Genomic DNA, 14,245 nt, shown 5'->3' on the forward strand with positions numbered 1-14,245 from the left:
CTGTAAACGACAAAAGAAATTATAAGTGCTTCATGAAGCACGGCATTTTTTTTTTCGAAGTTAGTCGTTTCCCCGTAGGTTAGTAACAATTTTGTCGCATATGACAAATAATTACAAAGCAGACAACATTTTAGTACTTATTATATGATGAATACAGTATAAGGTGCTTTGGGGTAATTCTGTAAACGGGGTTATTCCATTTATTTAAAATATCTCCTAAACGTGTTGATGTTTAACCACTGGCAGCACTTAAATGGACGCCCCATTTACCGCTCCTCGCGTCTCTCCAGATGATGCGAGGCGCTGACATTGGTTGGACGTGCAATATATATTTTTTTGGGTCGAGTGCATTTTCGTGCCAAAAAGTTAAATACGAAATAACCCCAACACCGCTAACTCTAAAACCTGATAAGTTACAAGATTGAACTATTAATGTTATGACAAATAATCGTTTTTTGCGAATGACTGTGTCAGTCTAAAAAGGCCTAGCTATAGTTTAAATTTTTTTCCCGAATTACCCCTTTAGGGGTTATTCCAGTGAAGTGATTCCCGAAATAACCCCAGCTTACTTTAGTATGGTAATTGTCTGAGGTATTCAAACTTTCAACTTTTCAAGATTTACATTTTTTTATTTGTGGTGTAAGGGCCAACCTCCATCTATGGACCCCAAGCCAACCTTAACTGCCCGTGGTGCACCCTGCCGTCTGACAGACTGGGCTCTGGCAGCTGGCTGATTGCGGCATAGCGCAGCCAAAATCGGCACAGTTAAGTCCCCGGGCCCCGGATGGGCTGCAGCATCGGCTGTGCAATAAACTGTGCCCTACGATCGCCAACTCGCATGCCCAGTGTGGGGATTATGGGCAAACCCCTACCAGAATGAAGCGCACGGCAAAGAGATGGCCCCCAGTTCCCGGTCGCCCTGCTATTCCTTGCCATAGTAGCGTTCATGGTAACGGTGGGGCAGAGGATGCTAAGAATCCCGGTCGATTCAAGGCTACCTAAGTAAACTGACCCTGGCTACGTAGAACGGACGGACTTTTAGGACTCTTCTAGCGCAGTTGGAAGTGGAGCTGGAGAACATAAGGTGGCATATTCAGGAGTTAAAGAGAGGGAGAGGGCACCATCATCTTAGACTCGGGCCACCTTCTGTACTTCCGCGAGGATGATCAAACATCACAGGGTGGCGTAGGGTTCCTTGTTAATAGATCCCTCTCTAACAACATTAAAAAGATCTCCAGTGTGTCGAACAGGGTAGCGTACCTGATACTTCGGCTATCAAAACGATGTAGCATAAAGTTTATTTAGTTGTTTGCATACTTGCTTCTTTGAAATGATTATGGTTCACGCGAGCGAAGCATGCTCACTTGCAAGCTTGCTTAAATGTTTGCTTGCATGCTTGCTTGCTTGCATACTTGCTTGCAAGCTAGCTTAAATGATTGCTTAAATGCTTGCTAGCATGCTTGCTTGATTGCTTGCTTCATTGAAATGTTTAAGGTTCACGCGAGCGTAGCCGCGGGTAAATGCTAGTTCAAAATATAAAAGTGATATGGCATTTCTAATTATTTTATATAAATACTAATATATTCCCGCGGCTTCGCTCCTCTCCCCCTATTCTGCTATTCGGGGCGGAGACAAACTCTACAATCCACACATCAAAGATCATAATAATCTGTCCAGCTGTTCTCGAGTTATAAATGGTGTAACTAATCCAGCTTTGTTCTATAATGTATGTAGATTTAATATTCCTTTGCGGCAAATTTTGAGAACCACATTGTGTTTGTGGGGTTATTTCGGAATACAGAGATTGAAAAAATCTGTAACTGTGGATATTACTAACGAAATAAAAAATAAAATGAATGGGGTAATTTCAGCCTAAAAAGAAATATGAACCTTGAGCCAAATTATAATAAAGTCCACCTTTCAATAACACACAGAATAACCCCGCTATATTCCGAAATAGCCCCTGTGCAAAAAAAATAAGAACTAGTTTTTGAATACCAATATTTCCATAAATCGATCATATTTGAGGAACTTTTTTATATAGTATATAAGATCGATTAGTGGAAACGACAGAAATATCCTAAGACTTTAAATATAATGTACCAACTCGGAGTAATTAACGAAATTACAAACGTCATGTCAACTCATCAAAAATCCACGTGGAATTACCCCAAAGCACCTTAGATTAATTCACAAGAGGGCACGAATGGATTGAACGAAAGTAATGTCACTTAGACATTTTTGTAGGAAAAATGATATATGTATGACATTTTCATATTACCTAATTGTGAGAATAAATCTTTTCATTTTCATTTTAGAAGTGTATTCAAATGTAGTGTATTATTAGTCTATGTAATGATTAAAATAGTTAATACACGGATACTTTCATTCACTCTAAAACGTAGTGGTTATATTCTCTTTGATTTACGCATTCGATCCATTCGTTCGCCTTTGTCGGACACGACATGGAGGACATCATCATCCATTCGTGCCACCAGGGCTATTACGAAATTCGGAAATCGAAGATCGTGTCGCTCGGTCCCTCTGACACTTATACTATTTAATGCGAGAGCAAGAGAGGCGGTACGGTACGAACTTCGATTTTCGGACTTCAGAGTAGGCCCTCAGCTCTTGTGAATCGACCTGTATGAGGTATATTCGAAATCTTCACTAGTCTGGCAGTATGTAAATGGAACAAAAAGTGCTGTTTTAGCTTGCGTTTGCGTAAAAATCGTCTCGACCGCACCGCACCGTAATCGCAAAATAACAAAACGAAACGCTTCAAACGTCATGATCATCTGTCAAATTAATAGCGGGCTTCCGCTAACCGACGACTTGTTTTATTTTATTTACTATAAACGATTGCAAAATGGAAGAAATATACAAAAAAGTGCCGTGCAGAGAAAACCAGTTAAACGAGCTGTTTAATCTCTTTGGAGATTACGACGAGCCGTTGCCATGCGCGCTGTTCGTAAGCGGAAGTATGGCCACGGGGAAAAGCTTGTGTGTGAATAGCGTCCTCCGGCATTTGGGTTATAAACACGTCGTTATTAACTGTATCGAGTGTTACGCCCCTAAAATAATTTACGAGAGCATCCTATGTGGCTTCGCGGACGACGAGGAGCAAACTAAATGCGACACAATGCAAGAACTTGTCAACGGGCTTAATCGAATCGGAAGTAAACAAAGTCGTTACCAGCCGATTGTAATAACGTTCGATAAGGCGGAGAGGCTGCGAGCAATGGACCACAGTATCATGAGCGCGTTTTTAAGACTCCGAGAACTATGTAACCTCAACATCTGCACTGTATTCATAACACATTTAGTTTATGAGAATTTCTACTTCAAAATGGGTGTTCGCGAACCTATTACGCTTTATTTCAACAATTATAACAAAGAGGAGCTGTTTAAAATAATATTTCTGTATCAAAAATCGTTCATACACCAATTATTAACTAATTACGATGTTGATGCAGATATTCAAATAGAATTAGAGAAACCCGAGTTGTTTGCAAACTATTTAAACGCGTTCCTGAGCGTGTTCTATCGACCGTGTCGAGACTTAATTGAATTGCAGCACATGGCGAGAGTAAACTTCTTGAAATACTGTGAGCCAATAATAAAAAATGAAATAAAAGCGACAGACCTTGCCAAATTATGGCGACACATTTCTCCGATTCTTAAAACTAGCTTAGAACTTTTGTATCTTCGAATAAGTACATCTACACCCAGCGTACCATCTCCAGATAAAGAGAACAATCACTGTGAACACCGAATCTATAATTTTGAGAACACTTTAAAAGAAGAGCTTACTTCGACTAAAACATTTGCTCAGAGCTTCGAGCTTCCATACTATGCCAAGTTCCTTCTAATAGCTGCTTATCTGGCCAGCTACAATCCACCGAAAGAAGACAAACGTCTATTTATGAAGAACCACGGCAAACAACGCAAGAGACTGCAACAGGTTAAAGCCAAAGCTAAAATTACAGAGAAATTAAATACCCAACTGGGACCAAAAGTGTTCACGCTTGACAGACTTCTAGCTATCTTCTACGCTATTTTAGAGGAAAAGATCGGTTTAACTAGTAATTTATTAGCTCAAATTGCTACTCTAGTGGAGTTGAAGTTAATTGCTGGTAGCAAAGAAATTGATTTAGATACAGCGAAATACAAATGCATTGTGAGCTATGATTTTATCTCGGCCGTAGCTCAGACTGTGGGGTTCAATGTTAGGAAGTATTTGTATGATTTTATGTAAACCAACTCAACTTTGTATGAACTTTAATTTATTTTTATTAATTATACACTGTTTTATTCATTTTATCGTTTTATATTTTACTGGCCTTTACTTTTAATTACTACATACTAGTACACTGCTGATGAAGCAGTTGAATTAAAATAACGGGATTTCGAAAAAAACTAGAGATGTGCCGATCATGACTTTGGCCGACTAGCCGACTAGCCGATTAGTCGGTTGTAAAGAAGCCGACTAATCGGCCGACTAGTCGGCCAAGCCGATCACAGTTTTGGGGATTTCCGTGACGCTTTGTTAACCAGCTGATTTGGGCGCAAGTCGCAACCGACGCCTGTAAGCGTCTCGGAACCTGTTTATTTTAGTTTATTTGTATTATTTTATTTCTAGATTTTTGCTTTTGTATCTAACAAAGCGGTGTTTTTGTGAAAAAAATATTGTGTAAAAATAATGCCTACTATTATTGTTCATTAAAGTGAAAGAGCTAAAAAAAAAAAAAATTAATCATGTCAAAAAGAACGGCATCCGAAAAGGCTATAGAACCGTAGACCACATACATGCGTTGCGGCAGGTTATACCGAAGACCGAAGGGTAAAACCTCCCCCTTTGCCTTGCATTTGTAAACTACTAGAAAGCCTTCGATTCGATCGAGATTTGGGCTGTGCTGCAGGCTCTCCAGCGGTGCCAAGTTGACTACCGGTATATCGAAGTTTTGAAGTGTATGTACGAAAACGCCACTATGTCCGTTCGACTACCGGACTAGAGCACGACGCCTATTCCTCTGCAGCGGGGAGTCAGACAAGGAGATGTGATTTCTCCGAAACTGTTCACTGCTGCACTGGAGGATGCTTTTAAGATTCTGAACTGGGAAGGACAAGGCATCAACATTAATGGCGAGTACTTTAATCACCTTCGATTCGCCGATGATATTGTGGTCATGGCTGAGAGACCATGGAGGACTTCAGTGCTATGCTCGCCGACCTCAGCAGTTTGCGACCGAGTTGGCCTGAAAATAAACATAGACAATGTCCATGTTGTGCCAACTTCCGTAATAATCAGAGGCTCTGCGCTCGAAGTTGTTGACAACTGTATACCTGAGACTAACAGTCCAGATAGGTAGATCCAATTTCGAGAAAGAGATCACTCGTCTAATCAGACTCGGCTGGACAGCGTTCGGGAAGCTTCGCAGTGTCTTTTCTTCCAATTTATCGCAGTGTTTGAAGTCAAAAGTCTTTGACCAATGTGTGTTGCCGTGATGACTTACGGATCTGAGACGTGCGTGGTCGCTAACGATGGGCCTCATGAGGAAGCTCAAAGTCACTCAGAGGGCTATGCACGGGGTTTCTCTGCGGGATAGAATCCGAAATGATGATATCCACAGTAAAACTAAGGTTACCGACATAGCCCGAAGAATTGCGAAACTAAAGTGGCAGTGGGCAGGGCACATTGCTCGCAGAACTGATGGCCGATAGGATCAGAAGGTTCACGAATGGCGTCCGCGGACCGGGAGACGAGGTGTCGGTAGGCCTCCAACAAGATGGAGCGATGACCCGGTTAAGATCGCGGGATCGCGGTGAATGCGGAAAGCACAAGACCGGTCTGAGTGGAGAGCCTTGGAGGAGGCCTATGTCCAGCAGTGGACGTCTTTCGGCTGACATGATGATGTCAAACAGAAAGTCTCGTGTAAGGACTTTATGAACAATTAGACAATGATTCCCGTAAAGTCATGTAGGTATAACTAATGCCAAAATATAATTTCTCGTGTGGGCAAGGAAAAACAGTAAATACTACAAAAATTAACAGCTTCAGGTTTTTATATAGGTAATGTGATTCCCCCTCTGTGTACCTATACCTACATGAAAATAAATATTTTATTAAAATATACGTACAAAGTAAGAAGCCGGATAGTCGGCGCTTTTTGCCGACTATTCGCCGACTAGTCGCCGACTACGAAAGTGGCCGGATAGTCGGCTTTCCCGACTAGTCGGCGACTAGTCGGCACATCTCTAAAAAAAACCCATTAGAATTCTTTTGTGGATATCAGTTTTTAGCAATGATCATAGATAGCCACTCATGAACATAATTAACACCAAGTGCGTTCCTTACGCGTTACTCGTATCTAGGTACCCCCTAAAGACTAAGGCACTTTAACAGCAATAATACATCGTCTTTCAACTAATTAAACAACAAACAAAATAATCATCACAAATTAATTACTTTTGTAAATAAATAACAGCTTTTGGCAAAGGTTAGATATGGAAAACAATAGGTACTTATGATACAGAGGTATATAAATTGGCAAAAACAGGACAAAACAGGTTCAAAAGGGACAAAACACAACTATAATGTGCATTAGAACTCGATTCTAAGGGGCTGTTTCACCATCCATTGATTAGTGTTAACTGGCGGTTAGGTGTGATGACGTCTCTATTTGTTTTGTTCAAATAGACAGAGACGGCATCACATTTAACCGTCGGTTAACACTAATCAATGGATGGTGAAACAGCCCCTAAGTCTACTTAACTAATGTACCCCCATGACCAGCCAAAGTCTTGGCCCATACATTAAGTGCAAATACAAATACAAATAATTTTATTTCACTTAAAATATGGTACAAAGGTTTTTTTTTGCTCCTAATATTTTAACGAGGCTTTAGCACACCAAATATGACTATGTCAGCCTCATGGGGAGCCTCAGATATATACACCACACTACAGACAGAAATTACACTCTCCCTTGCACTGAAACCACGTCTCTGGATGCAAAGGCCCGTCCAATGAATCTGTAAATTCGCGTCGCTTCTTCTGAAAGCGGTCGACAAAGGATGGAACATAGTATAGTGCAGTGTGGCCCTTGAGTCAAAGACCCCTGTCTTAGAGGAAATAACTAAGCGGAGCGAGGCGAGGTAAATGCAGTGCTTCTATTGGTTCATGAAAAATCCCATCCCCGCACATCTCTGGTGGAAGCGGGCCGAGCCTAACCCAGCCCAGGACGGCTACAGTGAGCTTTTTCTCTGTCCATTACGTGTTCTGGCAGGTAACTAGTTACCGGCGACCGTCGCGGCCGCGCAATGAACAAACGACATGTTTCGAACCAATCCGTGGTTCATCGTCAAGGAGAGTTTGCACGAAAAGCTGACCGCGAACTCAATGCATGAGTTGACAGTGACTGAGTAGGTATACCTAGTAATTTACTAAAATAACTAAATAAACCGTCATCACCTCCACAAAGATAAGTACTTAATGCACATGCGCTATCTTGATTAAACCGACAGGATGTTCTAAATTGATTCGGAATCTAATCAACAGTGATGTTTATCTATGTTAAATTATTGCACTATTAGTCAGTTCTTAATTACGGAAAATTCTACTGTTCCGTTTTGGCTAACGTAAAATTATATTAAATACGAAATGCAAGTTGTTGAGGACTATCAAGCTTCAGAAAATCCTAATTTCTAATTTGGAAAAGGACTTTTTTGAACATCAAACTACCCCTGGTGTCGCAGATGTTTATGGGCGGTGGTGATCTCTTACCATCAGGAGACCCACTTGCTCGTTTGCCATCCAGTCGAATAAAAATCCTCCCATAAATCCAGCCTCGCCATAGAATAACTAATAGTACTACCTCGGCGTCGGCCAGCTCTTCTTCGACATAGCAGAGTATCGTAGCTACTCTAATACTGACCGAGATAATGTCCTTGATGATGGCCTTGTCGGTGGACATCTTGGCGCGGTTGATAACTGACACGTTGGGGCCCACCCACGTCACGAACAGGAACTTCTTGCGCTTGGACATCTCGTCGCCCATCTGCAACCTGCCACAACGTTTAGTTTTAAGGTCACAGCTTATTAGGGTAGACCGGGGACAATTGAAACACGTTATGATTGAAATATCTCAATTTTCTCGAATACTGTAGTACCTACGAAAGGTACGCGGCGCTTGAACGTGGCTCGAACTGGTCGGAATCTGTCTTCAGTAGCGCGCGCGCCGGGGAGCGACATAGTCGTGTTGGGGGTCCTTTTTCGATTTTCGGACTCAAAAGTAAGTATTTACATCGTCTTTCCTTTTGTTATATCTAAAAAATCTTCTTTTATTTGTGTATATACTTAAATGGTGTCTTATTCTGTAGTTATTAATTAGTATTTATATTTAATTTGACTAGTAAAAATGACGATGTAAGTTACTTAATTTTGACCTTGAAGTAGAAAGTGTCGAATGGGAACATTTGAAACAACTGGTCTGGTGACGGTTGAAACGTTTCAATCGTCCTGTTGCTTCAAACGTCCCCAACTTTACTTTACATATTTACTACCAGCTTTTATTACCCGACTGGGGGAAGCAAAAAGAAGGGTAGTCTGGTTAAGTCTAGGTATGTAAGTATGTATGTATGTCAATATATATGCATGTATATATGTGACCGAAAATCAGATGTTCTAAAAATCGTCTGAGCAAACCCCTAATGGTTTTAAAAGACCTATCCAACGATATCCCACACTATAGGGTTAGATGAGAAAAAAAATCACCCCCATTACGTCTATGGGAGGTAACCTAAAAAAATATTTTTTTTAATTTTTAATTGTCACTATTTTGTCGGCATAGCTTATCTATATATCCTTGCAAAATTACAGCTTTCTAGCATTGATAGTCCCTGAGCAAAACCGCGGACGGACAGACAGACAGACAGACAGACATGGGGAAACTAAGGGGTTCCGTTTCTGCCATTTTGGCTCCGGAACCCTAAAAAAGGATGAATAAATATCTAAAATGACGTTATTTTGAAATGTTGAAGAACTCTTTCGGTCTAATTAATTTCTCACTTTTATCAAGGTGGTTAAATTGAAAGTTATGATTGAAACATTGTGATGATTGAAACAGTTGTTTTTGTATGACAGTAACTTTTTGTTGTTTAAGATACTATTTTGCAATTTTAATGTTATATCAAAGTAGAAATATATTTATCGTCAAAAGTATTATAACATAAGATGGTTAAAATAACTGAAGGGAACTTAGACATAAAAATATTGGTGATTACATGAACCAAATGTTTATTATAGTATAACTTAAAAAAAAACAAATTTTATGGTAACAAATGATTAACGATCTCACTAATTACGTTTAATAGTAGTAAAAACTGTAGAGGCTGAATAAAGATATTTCCTTGTTTTGATATTATATTAGTGTTTCAATTGTCCCTACACACTGGTTCAATCGTCCTTAGTACTAGGTCGCCCCGTCCTCTTTATGCACTTATTTTAGGTTTCCTATATGAGCTGGAGCCTTATTGTGTGTTTTAATTAGGAGCCTGATAGTCTATCTTTAGACAAATACCAGTAACATCTTTGTAAATACAATAGATATTTAATTACACCAGGCTAAGTTAAAATTGTTTCAACTGTCCCCGGTCTACCCTAGAGCCACCAGGCACCCGACCAGCAGGGCTACTCCGAAACTCGAAATTCGTGTCGTGTGGTCCCTCTCGCTCTCGTATTAAATAGTATAAGTGTCAGAGAGACCGCATGACACGAACTTCGAGTTTCGAGTTTCGGAGTAGCCCTGCAGCACCGCGTCGACTTTCGGCGTCCACTCGTTGTCGACAGGTGGTCCATGGGTGGACGCCGCGCTGACAACGAGTTGACGTCGCATGGTCAATGAGTAAACGTCTGAATATAGTCTATTATTAAGTTAGTTGTGGTTACCTATAATTAGATAAACATTGTGGGGGGAGGCTCCAATAGGGAGATATCTCTCCAGGCAGGTGTTACGCCTGGGGACCGAAGTCCGAAGGAAGAGCGTCGGAACTTGTATATATGCGACCGCGTTGAGAAACTTTGATAGCGCGATGTAGAAACACGATCGGAGTTTCTGTCGTTGTTCCCTAGATGGCGCTAGGAGTCGCTACAACATCACATTGGAAATCCAAATCACCCGTACCCTACATGAGGGCCATGAAAACGACCAAACGGTTCCTAGAATGCGGGCCCTATAGCGTTTTTGGAGCTGGCAATTATATCTGTAATCATCCTTCCACGTACCTGAGGTAGCCGAATGCGCGCTCCTCATCGGAGAAGTGTGTGCGGAACTCCGTGAAGTCGCTGCCCCGCGCCGAGCACACGATGCGAGCCCCCTCGAACTTGAATACCGCCCTGCAAACGACACGCCGTAAGAACTTGGTTGAAGAACGCGCTCGGAAACTATTGCAGCTACATGAGACCCGTAAATGAGCTAATCGACTTTTTAGTGTTGTTATTCTATTCCGTAACTTAGGAGACATCAGATCATACATTTTTTTTTGAAAATATTCACAATTTATACTATTAGCATGCTCAGGAGATGAGTCAGGCTTAAAAATGTCACAATTAATAAATTTTAGTGGATTTTTACCCCATAAAATCTAAAATTTAATAAGTCGTGACCCAGGAGACGTTACCATGACAACAAGCTCTACTAAAATATTGATTGACCCAAATAGGCAAATGTCCCAAAAAAAACTAGTCCGTCAGTTGAGATTAGGTACCATCAGCCAAATATGTGGTCTACCACCTTAAAGTTCATAATCGCTTGCACGTCATAAAACAATAGGTAGGTAATGCCAATAGACGTGTCTGTCAACTTGAAAGTTCAACTTTAGCGACATATTCATTTGATAGGAACTTGTTTAAAAATTGATAGACCAGCACTTATTTGGCTGATGGTACCAGAAAAAATAAAATATTTTTTTCTTATTAAATATAATGACCCGGATAACTCACGTCTTAAATCGAGTTTAGCTCGACATGTTTCGGGCTAATCCGTAGCCCTTCGTCTTCGGAGCAACGCGACTCAGCGGCTGCTGCAACACGCGCACTGCGCGCCGCCGCTCTGCTCGCGCGACTACCCGACGAAACTGACACCGGCACACAACTACCCGCGTTTTCATCATCATTACAACTGTCAAATGTAGGGTAGCACACAACACTAACAATCGCTCTGTAAAGGTACGTCACACACACCGATGACGCAGCACGAGTATTTAACACCGTTTTCCAACTCGGAGGTACCGTCCAACCACTATCCCGGTTGAAATTCGGCCGACGACTAATCTCGATGGCTTCACGCACTTTCCGCGGAATGAAAAATTTCTCTCTCGCAAGAACAGATACCTTATCAAATCTGATATAGTGCGTCGAATCCGAGTTCATTGAGTGCTCGGCCACAGCAGACCCCTTGTCGTCCTGTTTCCTCATACTGCGTATGTGCTCCGATACCCTTGTGGAAACGTTTCGTCCAGTCTCTCCAATATAGCTCTTGCCACAGGCACAGGGAATCATATATACCCCGGGGCCACTCAGGGGCTCCTTATCCTTCGGCGAACGTACCAACTGTCTGAGCTGCATATGAGGACAGAAAATCGACTTGATGCTATATCTTCGGCGTAACAAGTGTCCGATTTTATCCGTCACCCCTTTTATAAACGGTAAATATACCGGAACCCTCTCAGCTCCCACCGGCCTATGACGAGTCGACACGTTCACCACACGGTTGCACTGCCTCCAGTTGTACCCATTGCTTTCCAAAACCCGTCTCACGTGACTCAGTTCACGATCCACAAATTTTGGATCACAAATATTCAAGGCTCGATTTATCAACGTTCTAGGCAAAGAAGACAAATGACAAGGATGGTGGTGTGAATCTGCCCTCAAGTATCGATCCGTATGAGTTGGCTTACGATAAACTGTAGTTTCCAATTTACCACAGGGTCCCCGCATAACCAAAACATCTAAAAACGGCAACTGCCCATCATTCTCAATCTCCACCGTGAACTTAACCTTATCGTGCAAAGTGTTAAGGTAGTCCGAAAACTGCGACAAACTATCCCTGGACACAATCGCAAAAACGTCATCCACGTACCGCCACCAATATCTCGTCGTATCCTACGATAAGAGCCACTATCACCATAGGGGCTTTTAGTTTTTATTGTAAAATTGAATTCTACACGTCAAGATACATCTTATAACTTAAAATTATAATTTTAATATTTTTTATTAAATAGTAAAAAATAATTTTAAAAAGCCACAATTACGTATGTCTCACTTCTAACGCGGAGTAAAGCCAGAAATACGCTGCTGTCCTTATTCGCCGTGCAAAAAGGAGATACGCGGGCGCGACGAGGGGGCGCAAGCGCCGTTTCTGCGGTACTCGGCGGACAGCGCCGGGAGAGTGGCGTGCATTCGTAATGGTTATTTCATTTGTAAGATCATCTATTTTTTCGTTAATTGACAATGAAAACTATAAAACGAATTGTCGAGGACTTACACTAGTGAAAATAGTTACAAAGGATGGCGCTGAACAAAAGAAGTAAACACAAGTAAATTTAGCGAAATTGATTTATAAAGTTTTTTCATTATTCAGATTCTATTTATTACTTATTTTAGGTTTACTTTTGTATTATTTATTTTTTTAGGTTACTTATTTATATATTTACATAGTTTAATGAAGAAATTCACACAATTTAATGAAGTGGTTACTATTACCTAGAATAAAGCCCGAACGGCTACTGCGGTCTTCTATCGCGTAATAGCTCAATTTTATTTGTATAGCAAATGTGTGGCCACAATTTCGGTAGTGTCCTTTTTCTATGTACGAATTATGTTTTGTTGAATTATTGCTTAAATATTCGCTTTTTAAAGATATATTTGGGTAGTTTACTAACATTGCGGCTTCATAGAATGAACATAATTGCTTTTTGATAACAATAATTATTTTGAAGGTGTGATTTTGCATGTCTGATTTTTGGGTTCTTATGGCACTTGAGGCCTTTTTCGCTGTATATTTTGGCATTCTTATATCTATTTACCTTCTAATTTCTTGTCAGTCGGCCAATAGGCTAGAATATTATTCTCTTATGGTTTTTTTATAAAATTCGGTATGGTTTCTGTGACTGCTTTTTAATTTCTAACTATTTACAGAAAAAATAAAACGAGAAGTCTCACGTAGAACCTGAAAAGAACAAGATCGAGATTATTTGTTTAACAATCGGGACCATATTTTAGACAGTGTACCTAAGTTAAGAAAATAAAGATTACCTAAGATTAGAAAATAAATATTGATATTTTTTTAAAGACATCGTTTCAGTATTTCTTATTATTTACAGACTGTCACCGACAACAACAGCGGGTTTGATGTTGAAACAAACCAAATTAATCGCAGATTTTTTTCAGAGCTACAACACATAAATAGAAGACAAATTGATGAAGACCGAATTTTAAATAAAACGATAAAAAATATTGGTGATATAATTTTGAAATTTTCCAGGAGCAACACCGAAGTTTTTTCAACTTGAAAACGTTTAACTTCCTGCTACTGCTGAATTGTTTTCGCCTGATGACATCACCGAAGAAAAAACTGGCGAAAATGTAGAATGTGCAATGATTAAAAGACAATTTTAAAGTTTAGCTCAATTCCGTGTCAGTTTGAAAATTTTATCCTTGTAGAAAAACAAAAAGAAACCGATGAAGTTCTAGATGATATAGTTATGCAGAGAAGAAATTATTCGTAATTTTTTCTTCGACGGTGACATTATGCAAAAATAATTCAGTAGGTATAGGTAGTAGCGAGAAGTTGAAGGTTTTCAAGTTGACAAAAACTTCGGTGTGACTCCGGGAAAGTTTCCAAAATTATATCACCAACATTTTATTTTTTCGTTTAATTTGTACAATGACGGCTACTGCTTTTTAATGCATCTGAGTTTTATTTAAAATTCAGTCTTCATCAATTTGTCTTCTATTTATGTGTTGTAGTTCTGACAAAAATCTGCGCTGCGATTAACTTGGTTTGCTTAAACATCAAGCCCGCTATTGTTGTCGGTAACAGTCTGTAAATATTCAGTCAAAGTCAAAATTTCTTTATTCAATTTAGGCTATAACAAGCACTTATGAATGTCAAAAAAAATCTTCCACCACATTAAGAAATAATGAAACGTTGTCTTTAAAGAAATGTAGTTAATCTTTATTTTCT

The 14,245-nt window shown here is 40.1% G+C and overlaps 2 protein-coding genes across 3 annotated transcripts in view; one reads left to right on the forward strand and one right to left on the reverse strand.

Annotated features, from left to right (window-relative positions):
* The window catches only part of LOC141441437 (coactosin-like protein), a 57,585-nt gene that overhangs the window by 680 nt on the left and 42,660 nt on the right, over nt 1-14,245 (reverse strand). For both annotated transcript variants that reach the window (XM_074106177.1, XM_074106176.1), the window contains exons 3-4: nt 10,285-10,395; nt 7,937-8,066 (exon numbers count right to left, since the gene is read on the reverse strand). In XM_074106177.1, the coding sequence (XP_073962278.1) occupies nt 7,937-8,066; nt 10,285-10,395 (241 nt within the window). The remainder of the gene's footprint in view (nt 1-7,936; nt 8,067-10,284; nt 10,396-14,245) is intronic.
* Nucleotides 12-7,929, forward strand: Orc5 (origin recognition complex subunit 5). Its single transcript, XM_074106173.1, has one exon. The coding sequence runs from the start codon at nt 2,870-2,872 to the stop codon at nt 4,256-4,258; it is 1,389 nt and encodes a 462-aa protein (XP_073962274.1). The 5' UTR covers nt 12-2,869; the 3' UTR covers nt 4,259-7,929.

Source organism: Choristoneura fumiferana, chromosome 24 (genome assembly GCF_025370935.1).
Source record: "Choristoneura fumiferana chromosome 24, NRCan_CFum_1, whole genome shotgun sequence".
In the NCBI taxonomy this organism is placed as follows: domain Eukaryota; kingdom Metazoa; phylum Arthropoda; class Insecta; order Lepidoptera; family Tortricidae; genus Choristoneura; species Choristoneura fumiferana.